We start from the raw sequence: 15,656 nt of genomic DNA on the forward strand, positions 1-15,656 counted from the left end.
GGTATTGTTCACATATATTATTCATAGAACATTAAAGCCAGTAAATTTCTCACTATTCGAACATGAATGGAGCTATATACGAAATCTAATGCAACATAAAAATTAATCATTGGTGCTATTTTAAACCTTTTTTACGATTTTATCTCAGACAATGACGTCATAACAAGCTTGTATATCAATAGTGTCAATCACTCATGTGGCGTAAATTTTTATCGGAGAAATTATTTTTTATATTTTTTTGCGAAGAACAAATGATACGAACTTGTATAACAATCCTGTCAATCGCTCAAGTGGCATTTCATTTTTTCAGAGAAAATATTTTTTTTATTTTTCCAAGTAGGAACGATCAATGGAGGCGCAATCAGAGTGCTTTATATTTATTGGCCGGTGTAACTGCAGTGTAAATATTTGGACCACTATCCCAAACAATATCTCATATTGATCTGCTGAAGTTCCCAGGAACAATTCCATAGTAGGACAAAACCTTGAAACTGGTCTGCAAAATGTGCCACATTCCGAGCAATTCCTCAGGCCAGTTTTAAATAATCCTCCAGAAGCGCTGCAAACATCTCTTTGGGCCTACTAAAAAATTATAGGTCAGGTTGTGTCATAGGGTTTTAAAGGCGACACATCTTTGAGGTTGTTTTCTTTAGGGTAGGGACAAAGTTTTTAATAATTTTTAGGATCGAAACAATGTTTTTTTAAAATTTCTTTTATGTATTTTTTGAAGGGGATCGAGGACACAGTTTCTTTTAAGAGTAGGGCCAAAGTTAATAATAACATTTGCATTTATTGTAAATTAAATCTAAACAACTTTATATTCATATAATTATGATGAACACAATTTTTTAAATTGACAACTTTAAGATGCCATGTTGAATCAATACATACCTAAGATTTCATTTTAATTCTAATTGTTTTAAGGTCGAAAAAACCCAAACCTCTAAGAAAGTTAGGAGGGCAGGGGATCTGCCAAATACACACATTTTTTTATTTGGTCTAAATTCAAATAATTAGCATCTACAAAAGTTAAACACTGAATGGAAAAAGAAATCCCTAAAAAAACAGGTACAAAACTTCATTACCTAAATAACATTTCACAAATGTTTCTGAACCGTAGGTAAAATAGTTTTGGAGTTTTGAATGAGACAAGTAGGCATAACACTTAACGGACGTAAATTGGGATGCACGGATGGAGTATGGAAATCTATACGCCCCTCCCCCCATTTTCATTGGGGGCATAAAAATGATTACTAAAATTTCTGTATTTGTACTTATTCTGTCATTGCACCAAGGTGACATTTCATTTTTTATGGTAACAGACTTCAGATAACAACCATGAATAATTATATTGTCTGAGACCGTCCTTAAATTTCCTCTTATATGTCTAAATACCTAATATTGATCGAAAAAAGCTACTGGCGCAAGTCTGGCACTACGAAGCAGTGCAAAAATGGAACATTTAAAACTAAGAACAGAAATGGCACTCGGAAATCAGTAGATTTTTTTTCTTTTCTGGTTCTCAGAATAAGCAGTGCAAAAATTGCAGGCTTAAAAAAGCCAAAATGGCATTCAGAAACAGCAGGGCTGTTAAATGTATACCCATTTCTGGAGCAGAATCTTCCAAGTACAGCAAATTCACATAAATCATCTTCACTCCCCAGGGATTATGCCCATTTGCTCATGGAAAACATCTTTGTAATGAAATAAACACTGCCACAATTTTCAGCTGAATGTTTCTTGGTTGCAGGAAAGATTTAAACTAGAGAATCCAGAGAGATATCTACCATTCAAGTCTAAACAAGAGCACTACATGTGGATCACAAAGCTTGTCTGGTTTTTTTGTCAGTCAACTATTGAAGGGGCGGAACTAAACATCTCTTAAAGCTAGAGCTGAAGGCCCATTTTTTTTGTGTGTGTCAATAAAGGGACATAACTCAATATAAATTAGAGCTAAACTCAAAGGCTTTGCTGCACAAACACATTTATCAATGTCAATCAATGGGCATAACTCAACAACTACTCAAGATAGAGTTATATGCCTTTATAAACAAACACATTTTGTGTTTCTATGTCAATAAAGGGGCATAACTAAATGTTTATTAATGCTAGAGTTATAGGTCATTATACACAAACACATTCTCTGTTTCTATGTCAATTAAGGGGCAGAACTCAACAACTATTAAAAGCTAGTTATAGGCCTTTCAACATAAACACATTCTATGTTTCTGCACCAATAAAGGGGCATAACTGAATGTCTATTAATGCTAGAGTTGATGACCTTTCAACACAAACACATTCTGTGTTTCTATGTCAGTAAAGGCGCATAACTGAATGTCTATTAATGCTAGAGTTGTAGGCCTTGGAACACAAACACATTCTGTGTTTCTCTGTCAGTTAAGAGGCATAACTCAATGTATATTTATACTAGAGTTGTAGGCCTTGGAACACAAACACATTCTGTGTTTCTATGTCAGTAAAGGGGCATATCTTAATGTCTATTAATGCTAGAGTTGATGACCTTTCAACACAAACACATTCTGTGTTTCTATGTCAGTAAAGGCGCATAACTGAATGTCTATTAATGCTAGAGTTGTAGGCCTTGGAACACAAACACATTCTGTGTTTCTATGTCAGTAAAGGGGCATAACTTAATGTCTATTAATGCTAGAGTTGTAGGCCTTGGAACACAAACACATTCTGTGTTTCTATGTCAATAAAGGGGCATAACTCAATGTCTGTTGATGCTAGAGTTGACGGCCTAGCTGCAAAAACACATTCTTTGTTTCTATGTCAATAAAAGGGCATAACTTTGTGTCTATTAATGCTAGAGCTGTAGGCCTTGGAACACAAACACATTCTGTGTTTCTATGTCAGTAAAGGGGCATAACTTAATGTCTATTAATGCTTGAGTTGTAGGCCTTGGAACACAAACATATTCTGTGTTTCTCTGTCAGTAAAGGGGCCTAACTTAATGTCTATTAATGTTAGAGTTGAAGGCCTTGGAACACAAACACATTCTGTGTTTCACTGTCAGTAAAGGGGCATAACTTAATGTCTATTAATACTAGAGTTGTAGGCCTTGGAACACAAACACATTCTGTGTTTCTCTGTCAGTAAAGGGGCATAACTTAATGTCTATTAATACTAGAGTTGAAGGCCTTGAAACACAAACATATTCTGTGTTTCTCTGTCAGTAAAGGGGCCTAACTTAATGTCTATTAATACTAGAGTTGTAGGCCTTGGAACACAAACACATTCTGTGTTTCACTGTCAGTAAAGGGGCATAACTTAATGTCTATTAATACTAGAGTTGTAGGCCTTGGAACACAAACACATTCTGTGTTTCTCTGTCAGTAAAGGGGCATAACTTAATGTCTATTAATGTTAGAGTTGAAGGCCTTGGAACACAAACATATTCTGTGTTTCTCTGTCAGTAAAGGGGCCCAACTTAATGTCTATTAATGTTAGAGTTGAAGGCCTTGAAACACAAACACATTCTGTGTTTCACTGTCAGTAAAGGGGCATAACTTAATGTCTATTAATGCTAGAGTTGTAGGCCTTGGAACACAAACACATTCTGTGTTTCTCTGTCAGTAAAGGGGCATAACTTAATGTCTATTAATACTAGAGTTGAAGGCCTTGAAACACAAACACATTCTGTGTTTCTCTGTCAGTAAAGGGGCATAACTTAATGTCTATTAATACTAGAGTTGTAGGCCTTGGAACACAAACACATTCTGTGTTTCTCTGTCAGTCAAAGGGCATAACTTAATGTCTATTAATGCTTGAGTTGTAGGCCTTGGAACTAGTGATGGGCCGATGATCGATTATAATCGAAAATTGATCGGAAAGCTTCAAAATCGGCGATTATCGATTGTAAATTATCATAATTGATTATCGCGGAACATCAAACAAATTTATCAAGGGATGTTACTCAGTATTCATTTACGATTTTTTTTTTATCTTGCCGACATTTCCACTCATTTTTCTTTGGGTACAATTCGTAAGAATGGCAGATGACAATGACGATATGCTGTACAATTATACGGGTGGAAAAGCAAAAACCAAAGTCTGGCTCTTTTTTTGCATTAAGAAAAATCAAACCAGGACCTCCAACCAAAGAAAACCTTGACATAAGCAAGGCGTATTGTTGCCTTTGCAAAAAGGCTTACGCAAAAAAGGTAACTAGATCACAGGTGATGAGCAAGAAGAGATGTAGAATAAACCCATATCTCATTGACCAGACAATATTTCTAAACAAACATTTACTGGTAGATTCATACTGGTGACTTTGAAATTTCTGATGTATACATTTCAGTTTAATTTTTATTTTTAACTTAAAAATATTTTTTCTCTTTTATGTTTGTTAGTTTCCTGAAAAATAAATATGTAAGTTCTATTATTTGGTTCATACATTAAATTCAGCTTACAGAGACGAAGTGATACCCATTACCTACAAGTATATCACTAGCAACCACTGCTCTATAATATCCGATTATAGCCAATGTCTAATCGGTTGATGGTCTCCGATTGTAACCGATAATCGATTGTAAAATTCAACTGATTGCCCATCACTACTTGGAACACAAACATATTCTCTTTTTTTATGTAAATAAGAACATAACTCAACATCTATTAAAGGCTTTGCTTAGTATACATACATTTTCTGATTTTTCTGATTTTCAATGCCAATTAAGGGGCATAACTCAATGTCTATCAAACTGGAGTTACATGCCTTGCTGGGCATACACAAATTCTTTTCTATGTAAATCATTTGGCAGTACTCAACATCTACATAAACATGTCTGTTTTTCTAGGTCAATTAAGGGGCATAACTAAACATCTATTAAAACTGTCCCCTTGACCCACTTATCCGCAGAAATCTGTGATCTAACCCTAACCCTATCCCTAAACATATGGCTACAACACAATAAACAAGAGCACCGCGGAGTGGGTGCCAACGCTCGTCTGTAATTCCAAGTCGAAAAGGGGGGATAACTCAATATTAATTAAAGGCAAAATTATATGACCTGCTATAAACATGCATAGTGTTAATAGGAACACGTGTAGCAAGTTTAATGTGAAAATGTTGAACGGTTTTTGAGTTATGAGGTAATGTTAAAGTTTTTGGACGACGACGACGACGCAGACGCAGACGCAGACGACGCCGACGACGCCAAGGCTATCACAATAACTCGACTTTTTTTCTTCGAAAAACAGACGAGCTAATAAAAATAACACAGTATTTGTTGCTAAAAAGCAACACTATACCAAAAAACTGGGTCCATTTTCTGAAAACTTCTTAAATTTCCTAATGTAACAGAATTAAGCTAAGCTCACTATTTTTATTTTTCAATAAATTGCGTACTTCTTTATGAGCTTTTATACTTAAGATAACAATTATATTTTAATTTATAATAATCACAATAAGCCACATTTGATTGATCAAAAATCAATATAATAATTATTTATTTTGGCTTATTGAAGTATGCTTCTTAAGCCTTGTAATTAATTAAGCTTAAGAAGTTTCATGAAATGCCAGGAGCCTGGAGTTTTAGTTATGCTACGCTGAATCTGTAAAAGCCACCTACTTAAAGTAACATTTCACTTACCGATTAAAGACTTCCTATCAAATTCGATTATCACCAAAAACACCAGTGCAGAAAATTCCCAGAGCACGATAAATCGATATTCTGCATTTTCACAAAAATAAGAGACCCAATCCGCAGTGACAGAAAAAGAAATTGAGAAACAAAAAACTCTTTCCCCCCAATTATTCTCTATGTCACAGGAACATCTTTCTCGGAAATATTTAAGACAGTTTTTTTCTCTCTCAAAATCCAGCAGAATTACAGAATTCTCTGGGAAACATTGATCAAAGTCTTAACATAATCGGTGTTATCTTCTTTTTTTTCATTTCTTCTAAATCTCCCTTGAGGAGGCCATATTTACATTTCATGGTTCTTGTTTTGGATATACATTTCACACATCAGAATTTGTGTAAAAGTCAGCATGTTTATGCTTAACACATGTAGAAGTGTAAAACATATCTTTGGATTGACAGAGTTAATATACTTAAACAGTCAAAGCCTCCTGACCTCTGTGTTCTGTTGGACATAAAAAACCATTAGGAGTCCCCTGTTTTTCTCCTGAAAATTCACTAACAGAAACAGTAGGTAGGAATAATCAATTGCGATGGAAATGCTTTAATGAAAGTAATAATTAAAGCTGCAGTATCAGTCAGATTGACCGTTTTGCCAAAAAAAGGTAGGAATAATCAATGTCGAAGGAATTGCTTTAATGAAAGTAACAGTTAAAGCTGCACTATCAGTCAGATTGACTGTTTTGCCCCCCCCCCCCCCCCCCCCCAAAAAAAAATTCTTGGAATGAGGCATTTTTTGCGAATGTCTGGAAACCAGTGATATATGACTGCCGACAAAAAACCAGATCGCAGCTTTCCATATTTAGATAAAAAATTCATAGTCCAAAATGTTGCATTTTTTCGTGTATTTATTACTTTTTTTCCTCTTAAATTGAAATAAAAAAGTATACTAGCTTGGACAAACTTAAGATGAGCGCAGACTGGGAGCCTCCCCTAAATGACCCCCTAGTGACCCTTAATAATCTCGTACTAATTTAAAATGAACACAAGGAACTAGCAGATTTTATAAGCAAACCTCAGCAAAATCAAATTGGAAAAAACTTAAGAATATTTTTAGTTTAGATTCAATTATCTTATAACAAACAACTTAATTACAAAATAATGAGAACAGAGTGTGTGTGTTATATATTTATAAACATTTCCGAACCTGTTCTATCACAGACAGTCCAAAAATTTGGCACTCCGCTATCTATTTTGGAAGTTCTCATTCGAAAAAAACAGTTAATTACAGCGGGAGGTCTGATATTTACTGAGATATAATATCAATATACATGACTTGTAAAATTCAGAGAAAATTTGGTGCTAAAATGCACTCAGAAAAGATATTGATGTCCAAAAAAAGTTCAACAATTACCAAAAATGTCAGAAATATAAATCATTTTGAGAAACTATTTTTTTTTTCTATTTTGGTGTGCATTTTCAAGAGAAGAAAATAATATGCATATCATTTAAGATTAAATGCAATTTGTTTTGCCAAACAAATCAATCTTAAACAATCTATAGGTACGTCTGTCTCCACATAATAATGAGCCAAAATATTTTTTGTATATTTTTAACTTTCCCTTCCATTTGAATAAAGTTCAAAAAACAGTCTGATTTTGTATCAACATTTATCAAAATTTGGATATCTCTGAAAGTGGCATCAAAAAACGTTAACGCCAAAAAAAAATCCCTTCTCACAATTTATCTGATAATCTGTAAACCATAATGCATTTTCCTCCCTGACAATGAACATAAATCTAAAAACAGGTCTAAAATAAAAGACCCATCAATTTTTTTCCTAACAACATAAATCTAAAACAGATATGAAATAAAAGTCCCATCAAAAACTATCTGCTGTTATTTTATCAGTAAATTTGACGCCAACCTACCTTCGGAACATCCATGCTATCAGCTAGCCCCACCCTTCTTTAGAGATCTCCTTGCACATTATATCTCCATCACATCAAATATCTGCACATTCAGAAACTTCTGAGATATATTTTGCATCACAACTGATAAAAATAATAAAATTGCATAATGTTCCTTAAAGTTGGGCATACATTGTCACCAACAATCAGTTAGGCTAGACAAGTAAATGCAGTGTATTATTTAAACTGGCTTAAAAAAGTGTATTTTTTATGCTCGCTTCAAGAAGTGTATTATTTAAACTGGCTTAAAAAAGTGTATTTTTTATGCTCGCTTCAAGAAGTGTATTATTTAAACTGGCTTAAAAAAGTGTATTTTTTACGCTCGCTTCAGAAGTGTATTTTTTACACTCGCTTAAAAAAGGTGTATTTTTACACTTGCTTAAAAGTGTTTTTTTTACACTCGCTTAAAAAAAGTGTATTATAACACTCGTTCAAATAAGTGTAATTTTTACACTAACTTAAAATTCAGTGTATTTTTTACACTAAAAATATATATAAAAAGATAAATGATTAAGTACTTCAGCCAAAAAAACGCAAGGTTAATTTATCACTTTGGCTTCTGCAATTAGTAATATTAACACTTCTAAATGAATACATATCCAACTGTCATTAGAATGAAGGTAACATCATAACTGATTGCTGTATTGATTATTATGTACTGAAAATATCCTCACATAACCTTAACCAACATGCACACTTTGGAATCTGCTAAAATACGGTATCTTACACACAATCATTGTTTTCTGGTAATAAATGTTACTGTTATTAACACCACAAAAAATGAAAATATTACAAATGTTTTTGTACTGAAATATCCTCACATGTAACATTCATTAGCATCAACTTGTTATACCAGAATCAGTGAGTCATGGAATATTTCAAACACAGGTATATATGTATATCAACAAACCTGGAGGAAAATCAGAGATGTTTCTTGTCAACTAAATTGAATGTTACAGGGGTAATTTTCTTTTCTACAGAAATAAGATGCACATTTTATATGCATGCATCATCATCATCATCTTCATTGTACCACCACCATAATCATCATCATCACCATCATCATCAGCTGTCATCATCATCATCATCATCATCATCATCATCATCATCATCATCATCATCATCATCATCATCATCATCATCATCATTGTCATGGTCTTTTTGGCTGTGGTCATCATCATCATCATATCATCATCATTGTTGTAGTCATCCTAAATCAAATTGTCATCATTGGCATCATCACCACCACTACCAACAACACCACAACCACCACCACCACTACCACTATCATCATCATTGGCATCATCATCACCACCACAACCACCAACCACACAACAGCCAACACCACCACCACCACCATCATCATTGGCATTTTTATCATCACCACAACCACCACTACCACAACCACCACCACCACCATCATCATCATCAACTTGTATCTGGAGCGTCAAAAGGGCTGCCAACTTCTTAAAAAGGCCCATAATTTTGAAAAAAAATCATCATTCCTCTGTGCACAATCAACAACTGCAAATCAGTTTTCAATCGATAATCCTAAATTAAAAGTTTTCTGGTATATTGTTGATAACGTTTTATATTTTAAATTCTTAAACATTAATTAGACATACGGCGGTATTTATACAGAATGAGGAATGTTTTCTCACAGATGTTAAGATATTTCAAATTTGAACCAATCAAATTAAAAAATTGATTTTGTTTTATTATTTATTTTTTTACGTCTGTGGGTTTATTTCTTTTAAAGTTTGAGTAACACAAAAATTAAAATAAATTATTGCCTGTTATGGCCAACATCAAAGACATTTCCAACAACAACATTGTTGCCAATGAAAGAGTCCCTGACAATAACACCAGAGGTGTAACAAAAGCTGGATTTTTTCTTCTTCAAAGATCAGAGCTAACAATTTATCATGTAAACATCAAGAAAACTCTTTGATGTTAATATTCATATCACAGATGACCTACAACATGCAATAAGGTTGTTATAATCAAATCAAATTGGTGGTGATAATACCAGAATTTTCCAACACATCTTGTGGCATTAAAGCTGCACTCTCACCGTTTTGACATATTATTATATTGACTTATTTATTTTCTGACTTGGATATAAGATCCCAGTTTTTAACCAGGTTTTCACATAGTGAAACCTGGTTATTAGAATGGCGAACGTCGTTGTTCGGGCGGCGTCAAACACACCTATGAAACTGAATAACTTTAGTAAGGGTTGAAATATCTTGACCAAACTTGGTCTATACAAAGAGTTTATGGGTACTTTCATGGGATTGCGATTAGGGTCCCTAGGGTCAAGGTCACTGTTACTAAAAATAGAAAAATGGTTGAAACTGAATAACTTTAGTTAGGGATGACATATCTTGACTAAACTTGGTCCATATGAAGAGTTTATGGAGACCTTTCATGGGATTGCATTTGGGGTCCCTAGGTTCAAGGTCAAGGTGACTGTTACTAAAAATAGAAAAACGGTTGTAACTGAATAACCTTTTATAGTAAGGGTTTACATATCTTGACCAAACTTGGTCTATAGAAAGAGTTTATGGGTACCTTTCATGGGATTGCAATTGGGGTCCCTAGTTTCAAGGTCAAGGTCACTGTTACTTAAAATAGAAAAACGGTTCAAACTAAATAACTTTAGATCGGGATGACATATCTTGACTAAACTTGGTGTACAGGAAGAGTTTATAGATACCTTCCATGGGATTGCGTTTGGGGTCCCTAGGGTCAAGGTCAAGGTCTCTGTTACTAAAAATAGTAAAACGGTTGAAACTGAATAACTTTAGTTAGGGTTGACATATCCTGACACAACTTGGTATAAAGGTAGAGTTTATGGATACCTTTCATGGGATTGCATTTGGGGTCCCTAGGGTCAAGGTCAATGTTACTAAAAATAGAAAAATGGTTCAAACTGAATATCTTTAGTTAGGGTTGACATTTCTTGACCAAACTTGGTCTATAGAAAGAGTTTATGGATACTTTCATGGGATTGCGTTTTGGGGTCCCTAGATTCAAGGTCAAGGTCACTGTTACTAAAAATATGAAAAACAGTTGAAACTGAATAATTTTAGTCAGGGTCTACATATCTTGACCGAACCAGGTATAAAGGAAAAGTTTATGTATACTTTCATGGGATTGCGTTTGGGGTCCCTAGATTCAAGGTAAAGGTCACTGTTACTAAAAATAGAAAAATGGTTGAAACTGAATAACTTAAGTTAGGGTGTACATATCCTGACACAACTTGGTATAAAGGTAGAGTTTATGGATACCTTTTAATGGATTGCATTGGGGGTCCCTAGGTTCAAGGTCACTGTTACTAAAAATAGAAAAACAGACACAGGTTGAAGTTCTTCTGTCAATCATTAAAAACCTGGTTTCGTCGCATTGCGGCGTTTCTTGTTAAAGTTTACATCCGGAAATTGAAGTTTTATGGCTAAAATCATTATTTACGCTTTAATAAAAATGAGGTTTTTGGCATAAAACATCTATTTTTGAACGTTAATGTGAGAACATGCAATCTTTTGTCAGCAGTCTTCGTTATATCACTGATTGTCAGACATTTATGCAAAAATTGGCTCATTCCAAATCAAAAAATAAAAAAGATGTCATAACGGTCAATCTGTGAGAGTGCAGCTTTAACCCTGCAATACCATTTTCATTATCGGATAGCATTATTTATTTTCAATGCCAAAACAAAGATCATCATGACTTCAAAGACATGGGAAGATCAGCAATTCCAGAGGAATATTTCATTAAATTAGCCAGGTTTTTTTTTTTAAAGAAACTCTCTCGCATACTATAATTATGTGTTGCTTATTATTATATAAATGGAATTGGTTCCTGTTGAACTCTCCAGTTCAATCGATGATTGATTATGACAACATTCAATCAATTGAGGCCAATTGTGAATGGGTTCAAATTTTTGCCCAAATAGCAGTAAAAAAGAAACTATGAAACATTAAAGATTCCCCCTAAGACTTGCAGAATTTAACAGACATCCAGATACCACGTTATATTCTATGTCAGAAATTTTAATGAAAAAAATCTATAATCAGCCGGTGCGTGGGAGATCTACTCATGAACTTATCTGGAAGAACCATTGCAAAAAGCTGAAAATGAGGTTCATGAATTTTAAATGACTTACCAACATGTGGTAAAAATGTAACAGAAATCCAGAGTTTTACCAAAAAACACACAGTCAAATTTGGTTTAAATAATTAAAATTGTGACTATACCTTCCTATGAGTATGCGCAAAGTGTAATGGAAGTCCAATTAATTAATGATTCACAATATGTTCTGGAATGCTTTTTACATTTTATGTGAAATTTGTGAAATCCGTCAATTAATTAGGCCAAATAAAAATAGTACTGAGATAATATATAGCTACAAGACCAACCCTATTTTTAAGTAGTGACCATTACGACTGTTTTGGTAAAAAATAAATAATTATTAAATGCTTTATGTTCGTTAATAGAGATTTATTAGTGACATAAAATTGATATTTCACTGTTTCGATTTCAAAACCTGCTCTTCAGTTCAAAATAAAACGTCAGTACACACAGGCCTGGGTCACAATTTTAACGATGCCATTTCCAAAATGATGTTTCGTGCACATACAAATTAGCACGTTTTTTTTTAAAAAGAGTAATTAAATGACTTTAAATTCCAATTTTAGGTATATAAGAAAAATAAAAATTGAAAAATAAAATTTGGTGCTCACTCAGTGAAATATATTACAATCTTACACTGAAACAAACAATTATCCTCTATATATATATATACACATGTATTAATTATCATTATTGGAATTATAAACCATATAGCGCCATTATTATACATGCGATGCGGTTTACGCAATATGAATGTGAGAATGTGTATGTTTGTATTCAATCTTTTATACAACAATATATACATACTTTACACGAAATGAAATAATTTTCCACAATAAAATGGTTTCACGACCTTAATCTAGTCTGTTTTCTGTCGAAATGTAACAGTAACCACAACAATTATTTTCATTTGGTCTTATTTCTTAAGTTAATGAGTAATGTTAAGTAATTAGGAAAAGAGGTATCAATACATTTACATTCCTTCTGTTTACCATCACAGTGATAAAATACAATTACGTTCGTGTTATTTTACTGCATTTTACAATAAAATTGTGTGCTGGTCAGAGTGTAAAAGCTTTTAAAACTTGTTCAACAGGGAGTGGACAAATTTTATTCACAAAATATTAATACAATTTTTATTATCAGTCAATTAACAAGACCATTGCAGACATAACCAAACCTTTGCCAGTTTTTCTGTTGTCAATAAAGGGGCATTACTCTTAAGTTTTGAAGCATGAGTTATAGCCCTTGCTACACAATTGTGCCTGACAACATGCCTGCAAAGTTTCATGTAAATATTTTGAGCACTTTTCGAGATACAGATTAAAGTTTTCAACAAGTGGTTTGCCAGGATTGGAATCCACACCATTGTTATGCAAGTTATATTTGTTTCTTGGTGTTTATGAAGGCCTGCCCACACACATCCCAAACTTTAAGTGTTTAAACGTGTGTAAAGTGTCATGATAGAAGTGACTGCAATTCCTTAATAGTCACATCTAGGTGTGCCCATTGTGAAATACAAATACGGGCCTGGGTTTTAACAAATACATAAATCTAGAATTTTCCCAGTACTCCTGGACTGTATGTCTGACACCAGGAACGGGAGCTTCTGGTACCAAAATTTTAACATCTTTCGGTACAAAGTGGTCAGGGATTAATTGGACCTGGGACAGTATGTCCACATAGAGCTTTCAGGCAGTTGTACTCAAATAATATCCTACAAGCAGGTGTTGTACTGCAGTTAACCAGTGCAACTGAGTATATATCCTAACATTTCTGATACAAAGAAAAGGGTTTCAAGATATAAAACCTGCATTTTAATACACTGGTCTCAAACAACTCATCATGGCATGGTTTTCAAATTCAATAATCCATTTTCTCAGCTGTGTCTGCAGGGCTTTTTCACCAAAAATTGTGAAGAGGCCTAGCCTTTTCATTTTGGGAAATTTAAACACTTGAAATTCTGTGAATTGGGAAATTTAAATGCGTTAACGTCTCAAAATGGGAATTTTTTGAAGTAAGATCTTCCTTTTTTTGAAAAATATCTGGGAATTGTGAAAAAAAATTCTGGAAATTGGGAAAATATGCCATTTTTCCCAATTGTGAAGTAGCCGAATTTCGGCCCCTGGCAAAGGTGAAAAAGCCCTGGTCTGTTTTTGATTTTGTTCAAGGTCGCTGTCAGTTCTACGGCCACACCAAACATAGCGCTAACATGTTCATAGACAAACTAATGCATCACACTTTAGAATAGTTTTAATAATTCAATAAGCCACTGGCTTAACTGTATCTGACTTTTGATTTCTTCAAGGTCATGGTCAGTTCTACATCCATACCAAACATAGCATTTACATTTCCATAGACAAACTAATGCATTACAGAAAAATAGTTTTCATAATTCAATAAGCCACTGGCTTAGCTGTGTCTGTCTTTGATTTCTTCAAGGTCATGGTCAGTTCTAAATCCAAACATAGCGTTTACATTTTCATAGACAAACCATTAATAATATTTGGCATAGTTATTGTCCTCACTAATTAAGACATTTAGACTGAGTTGCGTAAAAGTAAGCTGGGAAAAATAAAACTGAAAAAATTGCAAGCGGCCCTAAGAACTGCCAAGATGTACCCCACCTCCCTTACCTGACACTTGAAAAAAACTCATTAGATTTACAGGATTCAGAAAAATGACTCCTGGATCCTTTCAAAAACCAGAAATCTGTAAACTGGAAAACTTACACCCAAAGGGAGTTAAGAATCCGAATCTTCAAGGTCACAGTCGACGTCCAAACATAGAGCGCACATTTTCTCATATAATTTTAAGTCATGTACACAAGTAACAACTGAACTCACCTTGGCATAGTTTTCCAGTTCGCTAAGCCACTGGCTGAGCTGAGAGTCCGACTCTGAATCTTCAAGGTCACTATCAGGTTCCACGTCCGCGCCGAACCTACTGTCATCTTCAAACTCCATCCTGTCAAATAAGAGCATTTTTTGTTGTTGAAAAATACTACTAGAGAATGCAGAGACTTATCAGCTCAAGATTTAATTCACGTCCCAATGATGAACAGGTAACATAAAGCTCTAAATAGCTTTTATAGCTTGAAACATATGTACAGATTTAAAATCTGGGTCCGTTTTTAGATACTACAGGCTAAAAGCTGCAAATCTTAATGTCATTTTAAAACTGTTGTTTGGAGAGCAATAAAGATAAAACAATTTCTACAGATCAGAATGTCATGTTTTATACTTCTGTAAACGATACTTTGTAAAAAATATCTATATTAACATTATTTTTTACATTTTAAAATTTGCTTTTTTGAGCCCTCAGAGTCTTAAAATCAGACTCAAGGTGTGAGTGAATAAGAGCCCAGTATGTGGATGTTGGTAAGAACCATTTATCATTTCTGGGTGATAGCCATGAGAATTAAGCATCAATGAATCCCTTAGTAGGGTTCAAATTAGACACCCTCTGATCCGGAGTTGAACAGGGCCATTTGAACATTGCCATCAGGGGCAGATCCAGGATTCGACGTTAGAGGGGGTGTAACCTTTTGACTTGCACCCCTCCCTCAGAATCGAATTATGTTTGGTTAAAGTGCTGGGAGTGGGGTAGTCCCCCAAGAAAATTTTTGCAATTACTAGTCCAAAATCATGTATTTTGGGCATATTTTATTACTTTTTCTCTTATATTAAAAAAATAAAAAGTAAACTTGGACGACTTAAGGGGGCCCCGGGGGGGGGGGGGGGGGGGGCACAAACCATCAAAAACACCCATACTGATGCTGTGAAGGCAGAGTTATATTTATGGCAGAGTGCAAATGATACGGTTTGCCAACATCACACATAATATCTAGTCTTTAATTTGTCCGAAGCTGAAACTACTTTTTATTTCTATGCCCAAAAACAGACCACAAATATTTTATGAGGATAGACACACCTATATTTTTTAAG

The 15,656-nt window shown here is 34.2% G+C and overlaps 1 protein-coding gene across 3 annotated transcripts in view; it reads right to left on the reverse strand.

The window, feature by feature from the left end:
- Positions 1 to 15,656, reverse strand: part of LOC128229271 (uncharacterized) — a 92,035-nt gene that overhangs the window by 57,261 nt on the left and 19,118 nt on the right. For all 3 annotated transcript variants that reach the window (XM_052941118.1, XM_052941101.1, XM_052941109.1), the window contains exon 3: positions 14,556 to 14,676. In XM_052941118.1, the coding sequence (XP_052797078.1) occupies positions 14,556 to 14,675 (120 nt within the window). In that variant the 5' untranslated portion in view covers position 14,676. The remainder of the gene's footprint in view (positions 1 to 14,555; positions 14,677 to 15,656) is intronic.

The sequence above is a fragment of the Mya arenaria genome, chromosome 1, assembly GCF_026914265.1.
Source record: "Mya arenaria isolate MELC-2E11 chromosome 1, ASM2691426v1".
Lineage (NCBI taxonomy): Eukaryota > Metazoa > Mollusca > Bivalvia > Myida > Myidae > Mya > Mya arenaria.